Source organism: Actinia tenebrosa, unplaced genomic scaffold, assembly GCF_029948245.1.
Source record: "Actinia tenebrosa isolate PJP-AT-01 unplaced genomic scaffold, QUT_ActTen_1.0 PGA_scaffold0__85_contigs__length_37466705, whole genome shotgun sequence".
NCBI lineage: Eukaryota > Metazoa > Cnidaria > Anthozoa > Actiniaria > Actiniidae > Actinia > Actinia tenebrosa.
This window is the reverse complement of record NW_028292569.1, coordinates 29,401,653-29,411,879: the sequence shown is the minus strand read 5'-3', so window position 1 is coordinate 29,411,879 and position 10,227 is coordinate 29,401,653. Positions and strand designations below refer to the sequence as shown.

At 35.6% G+C, this 10,227-nt stretch overlaps 2 protein-coding genes across 3 annotated transcripts; both read right to left on the bottom strand.

The window, feature by feature from the left end:
- Window positions 1–790: 790 nt before the first annotated feature.
- LOC116305125 (uncharacterized) lies at window positions 791–9,680 on the bottom strand. Of its 2 annotated transcripts, XM_031714963.2 has the most exons (6): window positions 9,483–9,680; window positions 8,189–8,229; window positions 6,991–7,039; window positions 6,400–6,480; window positions 4,843–4,966; window positions 791–1,007 (listed from the first exon to the last, which is right to left on the bottom strand). In XM_031714963.2, exons 1-5 carry the CDS (start codon window positions 9,573–9,575, stop codon window positions 4,865–4,867), a joined length of 366 nt encoding a protein of 121 aa, XP_031570823.1. In that variant the 5' UTR covers window positions 9,576–9,680; the 3' UTR covers window positions 791–1,007; window positions 4,843–4,864. The 2 variants fall into 2 exon arrangements, with proteins under 2 accessions (XP_031570823.1, XP_031570822.1); XM_031714962.1 differs by lacking the exon at window positions 791–1,007 and having other exon boundaries at window positions 4,681–4,966.
- On the bottom strand, window positions 1,485–3,737 carry LOC116305124 (adenosine receptor A3-like). Its single transcript, XM_031714961.2, has one exon. The coding sequence runs from the start codon at window positions 3,049–3,051 to the stop codon at window positions 2,053–2,055; it is 999 nt and encodes a 332-aa protein (XP_031570821.1). The 5' UTR covers window positions 3,052–3,737; the 3' UTR covers window positions 1,485–2,052.
- Window positions 9,681–10,227: the final 547 nt, after the last annotated feature.

Genomic DNA, 10,227 nt, shown 5'->3' with positions numbered 1-10,227 from the left:
AGCTTTGAAAAACCTTTCGAATTGTATTATTAGTAAAGATTTAGGCAATTTTCTGCAATTTTCTTTTATTTATTCAATAATAAACCTATTTTATGGAATAAAATCGTATTTTTAAAACAGACGCAAATGACCGCAAAGTCAGTTGGGTATTTGAAGACCAAGATTTTACACAGGGAGCCCCAGCTGTTTAAAGTGAATGACAATTATGATAAATAATGGCAAAAACAATACAGTGGAAAATTTTCAGTGTCAATGAAAAAAAAAATTTAATTGCTGTGAAAAATATTCATAGCGTTTATTCTAGCTATACGATATATTATTTGGCTTTGACACATAATGCCGCCTCGTCTGAAAATTTACGATATCATGAGAAAACCGAATTTAATAATTTTGCTATCATTTATACAAATGATGGTTTTCGAGTAGATTACAAGATGACGAAACTAACTACATGCTATTTTGGGTGTATAAGTTTCTTTCTTTTTATTCAAATTGAATTCATTTTTTACATTTAATAACATATTAACTTGAATAAACATATTAACTTTGCATTATAATATTGTATGTGAATATCACAAGTCTAAAAAAGATTATTCAAATTGAATCTTTTTTTTTTTTACATTTGATAACATATTAATTTGAATAAACATATTAACTTTGCATTATAATATTGTATGTGAATATCACAAGTCTAAAAAAGATTATTCAAATTGAATCTTTTTTTTTACATTTGATAACATAGTAATTTGAATAAACATATTAACTGTGTATTATGATGTTGTATGTGAAATATTACAGGTCTAAAAAAAATTTTCTAATTGATTTTTCTTTTTCTTTTTTTTCTTTTTCACATTTAATAACATATTAATTTGAATAAACATATTAACTTCGTATTGTTATGTTGCATATGAATATTATAGGTCTAAAAATAAAAATTCAAATTGAATTCATTTTTTAACTTTTAATAACATATAGACCCCTTGCAGCACTTTGGAATGCAGCTCAATCTGTGGGATAAAAAACAATAGGTTTTTTCTTCTTGTCCGAAACCCGAACAAAAACGATCACATAACTGAATCTTGTGTGATTCGCATTAATTTTTTGAGGTTTTGTCTCACGTGTTGCACCAGTTTTTCTCCCAGCACAAAAAAAAAAGATTTTCTGTATTGTAATTCAAACTGCGGGGTCAAACGTTTAAACACGAGTCTCAAACGAGTTAGGAGATTGAACCACTACTTCCCGCTGTTCTTTCATGGATCATAATCAACGGGTTTTTAGGATAATATATAGACATCGTGATTGTACTGTGAGAAAGCAACATATATCAATCAACCCCTCAACACGGACTGTACAGCTGCCTGATATTATAGAGTCATTGGTCTTTTCTGTATGTGTTCCAGTGCGCTAATCGATCCTTACAAGCACAAGTACACCGGGATATCGTATAAACTATCAAACCGCAATATTACTCCAATAACAAGCCATCCATGGAAAGACTTAATATTCTTAAAGAAAAGCAACATTTTGGTTACATTGATGAAAATTTAATTTTCAGAAATTTTGGAGATAATAAACGAACAGCCTACTTTAAAGTTATTTTCTCTCTTCTTTTTCTATTTGCCCTTTCCTTTCTTTTTCTTTTCTTTCCTTCTCTTCTGTTCACGTCCCTTCCCTTTTCTTCCTTCTTTTCTCTTCCTGTTCCTTCACTTTCCATTCTATTTTCTTTTGGGTCCATAGTTTTACAAAAAGTTGTATTCTCGAAGTCTGGAGTTGCCTGATTCAGGTTAAGTTATAAAGTGACTTCAGAGTAGTCAGAAAAAGTCGTACAGACACACAACAGTTATCATAACAACAATTAAAAAAAGATAACTAGATAAAAACTAGTGTGAGCTGCGTCTGTGTTTCTAATGAAACAGTAATGATAGAAAGATAAATTATACACCGTGAAAAAATGAAAAAACGCACGTAAGTACGTCAGTAAGTTTTTTCATTTTTTCGCCGGGTAAAATTTACCCTTTTATCATAACAATAATTACTGCGGGTCCGTAAAGACTACACTACAAAAGACTTTCCCGTAATGTTAAGACCAGCTATTTTTTCTTTTTTCTCCACTCTACAACATTGTCTCATTCTCAAGAAAACATCCCTCAAAGGCAAGATAGCTTTTATCCCAACACGAAATTCCTTAATTCTCCAGCAGTAAACCAAAGGATTCACAAAGGAATTCAAAAAAGCAATTGCAATGGAAATGTTCATGAAACTCAGAGTAAACATCGTGTCGCCAAGAATCTCTCGAGTTAGCGCTGCACAGATGAAAGGGAGGTACAAAAATAGATATAATCCTAGGACATACAATAAGTTGATGACTGTTTTTCTAAATCGACGCAAGTTTGGAATGGATGACTCGGGATGCGAGGCACCTAACTGGTAGCTTTGTATCTGGGTATGATGGTGACGAAACACTGAATAGATCTTGTAGTAGCAATAGTTCATTATGAACACACAAACGAAGGAAGAAGATAGGACTCCAATAGTAAATTCTGTAACACCAATTAAAGTTAGACTCGATAATACAAGAGATGATACTAGAAGGACCCCACATGTTATAACCACTTTTCTTGTCGTAACTACAGAGGTGTAAGACAAGTGTAGTCGTAAGGCGAGGTGTCTGTCGACTGTTGCTGCTGTTACGGTGAAAAAAGAAAACGAGCCAAACGCACTTGTTATCAAACCACCAACGTATGCTACTTTGCAAGTGCTGTTACTCGTTGTGTCGCCAATCTCGAGGAGTTTCCAAGTGACCATCAAAGGAGATGCAACAGCAGCAACCGCAAGGTCAGAAATCGCAAGATTAGTTAGGAAAATGTTCGATGGTGTTTGAAGTGACGGGTTTTGCCAAATTACGATAAAAACCAAAGCGTTAAGAACCGCAGAAGGGACGGAAAGGAGTACGAGTGTGGCAACCAAGACATAGTTACTAACATATAACTCTTTTGTAAGTAGAATCCATTTTGTAAAGTGACCGCAGGAGAATACTTCGTCTGCCACCATTTTCTTTTCGCCTTCTAATTCCAAGCCTTAGTTTCTCAGCTTTTCAATAATGAATATGTTATAGTGGAAACTGGCTGGAAAGTCCACTTCAAATTTAGCCCCTGCGGTGAGCCAATAGAAAACAAGACAAGAGAGCGTCACACAGGTATTTGGCTATTTCAGTTATGCTCTTGAAATAATTGGACATCTGCCCTCTTGTTTTTGTACTGAAATAAAACTGCTATCAATCAAGGTACTAGCTTTGAATTTTAAACGAGCGCTATCCCTAATACTATAAACTAATTGCGATTTTGAGACGGCAATATAGCGACAGTATTGACGGCTAGTTGTAAGAAAATATATTCCGTATTGGGCGGAGTCGCGAGTACCGAATATATTTTCTCCCAACTAGCTGTCTATATTTCGTATTGTCGTCTCAAAATCGTAATTAGTTTATAATATTGACGGCTCTCTCTCTTGATCAAACTTTTTAGGAGAATCTCCATACCCAATAATTTTTTTTTTTCTATTGGAAACTTGCCATACAGCTGACGATTCCTTGATATGAGATTTAATAAGATAAACGTATGTAATCACGAAAAAAAGGGTCTCAGACGATTTCTTTGTAAAGAAATCTAAATACCTGAACTGCAATACAAATAGAAAACTAAACGACGAAAAAACTAGACAACATAATGAAAAACAAATAATAATAATAATAATAATAATAATAATGAAACTGAATGACTTGAAAATAATAATGTAAAGTGTAGAAGGATAAAAAAAATTAAAATACGAAAAATGAGATTACAAAAGAATGACCAAATTAAGTTATTACTATAAATTTCACTGTACAGCGCGACTCTTAAGTTTAAGAGGATTTTTTTTTTTCAATAATGAGCAATAATGGCAAAAAGCGCCAAAAACTAGACTTTCGTATAAGTTTTGATCCCAATTTTCGTTTTGGGTTAACACTCAAAACCTTTTTTAAACAGTTAGAGACTGATGTACTATGATAAAATGCCTGTTTGAAGTGGTATTTTCAATTGTACAAAAATGTTTTGTTACATTTGTGTTAGAACGTTGCTTTGTCAGGCTTTTTTGTAGAAAAAATATATATGAAATAGGCAAATGAAGGCCTAAACCTCATTTTTGGATAAAATGTTTGCTTTGGCTAAACACTTTGATTCCACTTTCATCAGTGATCTCCACTTCCAAACAAGTTAAACTTTCTGAATGACAAGATTTTAGCCTTGTACAACAGCCTTTCTTCAAGAAAATAGTTTTTGGCGCTCACTGCTTGAATACGAAAAGAATTCTCTCGAAAATCTCGAAAAGGGGTTGTTTCCATGAGGTTATTGCTGACAACCGAACAATAATTATAAACGTTCAGAATGAGAAACTACAACACTAACAGACAAATATGATTGACATTGGATAGATGGGATCAATTAACTGGGAAAAAATGAATGGACGAGTGAATATATGAATAAATATTTTTTAAACAGTAGTCACTATAATAAGCATTTGAAAGTGCGCATGAGAGAGAAGTGATTTTCAATACCCACGTGACTGCTTAACAATTAAAATCGGGTCTTGTGCTCGTACTGATAGAAATTAATTCACCAGAAAGATACAACAAAAACAAAGTTAAAGAGATTAAATCATTGTTATCAATTAATAAGCAATATTAATATTATTATTTTTGTAGCTTTTTTTTAAACTGCTCAAATTTTGAATTCAAATTATTTGCATTCAGCCATACCCTCAAAGATATATAACTATATAAACTAAATATAAAACAACTATTACCCTTTCTACACATGCTATTTGGTCATGTCCTCTGGTTAAACAATGTCTTGCCTGTCTCGTTCAACTGTTGTTTGAACATCAGCTCTTCTTCCTGGAGCAGCTTACGAAGTTGGGCTTTTCGTACCTGCGCAGTGAGCAACAATGTAATAAATAACAGACAATTAGCCATTATGTCGAGGGGAAACTGGGTCGAGTTGCATAGCGGTGCATTGTGGGACTGTTTTAAAGAACGAAATTGATGGTTTTCACGGCGGCCATGTTGGAGGACTTTAACAAAAGAATTGTCAATGAATTCTTTTGTTATATCTTCCAACATGGCCCCCGTGTCTTTTGTTATTTAATTCTCTTGGGAATGGTTGAAAACCATCAATAGACGCAATCTTGGTCCCATATCGTTGCGTATAGATGTGGAATGTCATAATGTATTCCAATCATGCAATCTCGCAATACAACCAAATTTTACGTTTATGTTCGCATGCAACGTCACATGCAAAATCGCACGGTGTGAAACGCAAAAAAAGTCACGTTGCAGGCGATGTCGCATTGTTTGTCCGTACTCTTAGAGCTGAATTTTCACGTATGCGTGATCAGAATAGAGAAGAAATCTCTACTTCTGCGACGTCGCATGCAACGTCACATGCAAAATCGCAAGGAATCACCTTTTAAACGGCTAAAATAGACACATGGGCACACGATACACAATAACACGATAACACAAAGAGACACTAAACAACAAAAACCATTACTGAAAATAGCAAATAGTAACACAAAGAGACACTAAACAACAAAAACCATTACTGAAAATAGCAAATAGTAACACAAAGAGACACTAAACGACACAAAACATTACTGAAAATAGCAAATAGTAACACAAAGAGACACTAAACAACAAAAACCATTACTGAAAATAGCAAATAGTAACACAAAGAGACACTAAACGACACAAAACATTACTGAAAATAGCAAATAGTAACACAAAGAGACACTAAACGACACAAAACATTACTGAAAATAGCACCAAACACAGAGTTTAAAAGGGGAAAACGCAACTACGATATAACGCGCTCTGAGACCTTTTCGGCTTGGGCTTAATGTTTTCCCATTTCAGACCACTTGTCATTCTGCTGCTGAGAATATAATTCTTTGATCGAGTTGTATCCATATTATTCATGTGTCTTTACGCACAACCGTCAAACAAAAAAATAATACGCTAGGGAATGGAATCAAAAAAGACGGAAGTTCGATTTCTTTCGCTTCTTTTATGCTTTGCAGCCTCCCAAAGTGCATTTAGGACTGATTGTATGCACGCCAACGAAGAGAAAGCAGACGTAGAGTAGATTTTGATTGGCCATGAAACGATGACAGCTTGCGGTACGGTCACGGTACATATTGACAACAATCCGTCTATCTAATCAGAATGTGCTAAATTACTACGTATCCAATCAAAATGCTCGAATGCGGTAAAAGCAAATCCGTACCGTTTGTCATTAAAAGCAAAAAGTCTATTTAGGAAGTGACGTCATCACGAGTGCTGCATCATGATCTAGGTATACTCACAGCTGTCAGTTCTTTGTTGGCCAATGAGAGTTCATCCTTTGCTTCCTCGTTACATCGTTTAGCTTTGCGATGTTCACTTGCCTACAAGAATGCCCAAAGTTAACCTTGCTAGTCAGTTATACTCCAGTTTTGAGTCCTATGTTGCTTGGGGTGGTAAGCTTCCATTTTGCGCAGAATATTCAGAATATTTGAGTGTTCCAGTGAAGGTCCGTGAAATAGTGGCAGGGATATGTAAGAACCCCCTCCCACAACAACCGCCACCCCTCCCCCCCCCCCCCCCCCCACCCAAAATAAAAATATAAAATATAAAAAAAAATATTTAAAAAAAACAAAGAAAGAAAGAAAAAAGACTGAGGCATACAAGTTTGATAAAATATAAAATCAGCAAACAAACAAAGAATAAACAAAATATCAAAGGGTGGTGAAAGTTGCATTAACTGCAGCAACTTCATAAAATCCTACCCCTTCAATTCCTTCTCCACCTGACACCAACTTTCAGGGTTGACCCAGTGTACAAGTGTATCAGTGCTTAGTTGCATTAACAAGTCATAAAGAAGGTCAGTTTTTTTAATCAAACAGTATGTAACTCACCTCCTCCAGCTTTTCTGCCCATTCTGCAATCTGGTTCACTAGGATATCACTAAAAGAAAAGAATTTGATGTATAAAGCCTTATATCATATACCTCTGATAAGGTTCAAATCTTACTAAGATCTCTCTGACGTTCATTAATCAAACAAACAGCAGTTAACTTTTAATTTCTCTACAATTACATGTTTGTGATTGGTTGACCCTGTTATGGTTGGCCAATCAGAAGAGAGGTTGTTTTCAATATCATAACACATGATAGCATCAACTTGGACCCTCCAGGTTGCAAGGCTTTAATTGATGATGAGACATTGGACAATGTCCAATCAGGACTGGGGTTTCTCCGGTCAAATCTTTGCCTTGCAGGTCATTGTGACCAGTAACATTTAGCCAGAATTGAGGTATGACTAAGCTAAAACTAATTTGGCTTTTGATGATAACAGGTGACTGATGGGCCATTACTTTTTTAGCCCTGGGATGATCTTAGCCTGGGAGGGGGGGGGAAGGGGTACTCCCCAATATTTGCTATACTGGTATGTGCCCCCTTATGAGGTATGGTTTTTCGGCTTTTGGGTCTGGGGTAGGGTATCATTTTTTGACATTTGGTCTTGGATAGGGTGTCATTTTTGTCTGGGATAGGGTTAACGATTTGGTCATTGTAGTCTGGGATAGGGTATCATTTTTGTATGGATAGGGTTACGATTTGGTTGTTTTAGTTTAGGATAGGATTAAGGATTTGGTCGTTTTTGTCTGGCAAATAGGCTACACTTTCTGCCAGCACCAAAACAATAAAAACTTTAGTAAATATTGATTGCAATGTATTGAATAATCGTCTTTTCTGTGTTTAAGTCTGGGATAGGGTGTACGATTCTTAATTTTAGTCTGGGGTAGGGTATGTAAAATCAAAATTTTAGGGCTGGGATAGGGTCAGGGTTTTGAGATCCTGGAACACCCCTACCCAAGTTGGGGTGGTAGTACCCCCCCCCCCCCCCCCCCCCCCAGGATCTTAGTAAATAAAGCCTTAACTAATTTTGGATTTGTGGGTGGAGAAGAACTATTTAATATAGGAATAGACCCAATAACTTCTAGTCTCACATGTATTGTTGTTTTCTAGAACCTCTGACCCAAGATTGGTACATCGATAAGATGTGAAAAGTTATCACTTTAAAGTCATTAATAGGAAAACTATTAAAAGTGACTTACTTATTAACTGCTGCATCCCTTTCTGAACACCACTCATCATACTGCCATATTGTATCAATGAAAAGTTTAAATGGACCAGAATTAGTAACGTCGACCCCTTCCAATTTTTTTTCTTGAGTATCATTCCCTGATTTACAAGCAATGCTTTATGGTGTGTAAAAATTTGGAGAAACTCACACAGATAATTTTGTTTGGAATAAATGATTATGTTGTTGTGAGAGAAGAAAGGGGAAGAGGCAGGGGGGAAGCACATCACAGCAACTGCAGACTGCCAAGTAACAGAGGCTAATTTATCAGCCTGATCCCGGTTGTACAAAGGTTGGACAGCGCTATTTGATGGATATACCTTATAAATTTATTGGATAACAGCATCGATTTATCCACTGGATAAGGATTTATTCGCCACATAGTGCTATCCACATTTCAAAGACCAGGCCCAGGTGTGCATACTTAATGGCAGTTCAACTGTGCATGCATCAAAAAAATGCAAAAAGCTAAGGTTCATAAGATATGAGCATCACTACTATTTCGTTCTCTTATTTCTTCTTACTTCTTTGAATTCATTGAGTTCAGTCTACGTGAGACCTATCCCACATTTGCTCAAGTGTCCACAAAACAATGGCTCCAGTTGAGGTTGCACTTGATAAAATAAAATTAATGTCGGATTACGTCAAGTTTAGCCTCAGCTTCAACACAAACTTTCATGGTCACTAAAGCAAATTGGGGAAAGGTCTTTTAGGAGCACAATGGACTAGCTATAATATCCAACACTTTTGATCAAAACTTTAAAAATATGCTAGTGAGTGATTCATCATTTCTGAATCGCAATCACAAATTGATAATATTCAGATGCTGAGAGTCAAAGTAGCATTTATATTGGCTAATTACATAATTGAATTAACATTTTCATAGTTATTTACGTGTGCTAACTCTTTGACATATTCTATAAAAGTTTATTTGATTGCCTTTAAATTTTTAGGAATTTTGAAACTTAATAAATGGTTTGTATTATACTAAGAAATTAACTTAAGGCCAAGATATAAAAGAATTCAAATGTCAGATTAAAGTTAAGTTTTAAGGCGGATTTTCAATAACAAAAGACAAAAACATGGCGGGAAGCTTCCAAGACAATAGCTCGTTCACGGAGCTCAATATCTTCCTAGATCGTTTTAATTAGCTCCAGGGAATTGAAAACAAAAGATAAATGGTATAACAACAATAAAATGAGATTATCATTTGATAAACAAAAGATAAACTAGAACCAAAGCTACTCAGCCATTGTTGTCGATCTTACCTTGATTCGTTGTTCTTGTCTTTTCAAAGCCTTTCTTAAATTTTGAGCGGCAGGTCTTTCTACTTCATATCTATAGCTCGTAGACATGGACATTTTGGCAAATTGCAATAATTTTTTAGGTATTTTTTATGATAAAAGTGGAGAAATTGTGGAGTTTTCAGAGGCGCAGGTCAAACTGAAGCGCTCTCTCCTACTTTGAAGAAAATGTTGGATGTGTTGCTATAGTAACGACCAATAAGACAACATGACGTCACTACTCTTGTACCCAGTCTCCTAGATGAACGGAGACGAACGGACCAGGGAGAAGGGAGAACTTGCTCTAAAAAGACGAATGGGGGGGGGGGGGGGGGGGGGGGGGCAGAGAAACAACGATCAAATATAGGAAGAGCCAGCAGAAAAAAAAGAAAATTGGCCAAATACTAGTAAGTTTAGAGAAGGAATTTTGATCTGTGCACATGCAGTGTTTATGAATATTCTAGACATTCATTCACATCCCAAACTCCATTGTTGCATTCCCTTGAATGTGTCTGCATTGATATGAATGTACCTCTATCGTAGCTTAAACTTTTCAAAAAACTCCAACGTCCTTTTCCGGAAGTAAAGGGAGCTATACTTGCCTCAATATTCCGACTCAGCACTCCATGATAATAGTCGCTTCCAATCTTGTTTCCAGAGATCTTATTTCTAACTGCGCACGCTCGACGAAATGATAGGCTCAACTATTTCGTCGACCGATGCATAGTAA

Coding starts and splice junctions, on each gene's coding strand:
- LOC116305125 (XM_031714963.2), bottom strand. CDS start 9,575: ATGTCCATGTCTACGAGCTATAGATATGAAGTAGAAAGACCTGCCGCT. Junction 8,230..9,482: donor GACAAGAACAACGAATCAAG/GTAAGATCGACA, acceptor ACAATATGGCAG/TATGATGAGTGGTGTTCAGA. Junction 4,967..6,399: donor CCAACAAAGAACTGACAGCT/GTGAGTATACCT, acceptor CTCACTGCGCAG/GTACGAAAAGCCCAACTTCG.
- LOC116305124 (XM_031714961.2), bottom strand. CDS start 3,051: ATGGTGGCAGACGAAGTATTCTCCTGCGGTCACTTTACAAAATGGATT.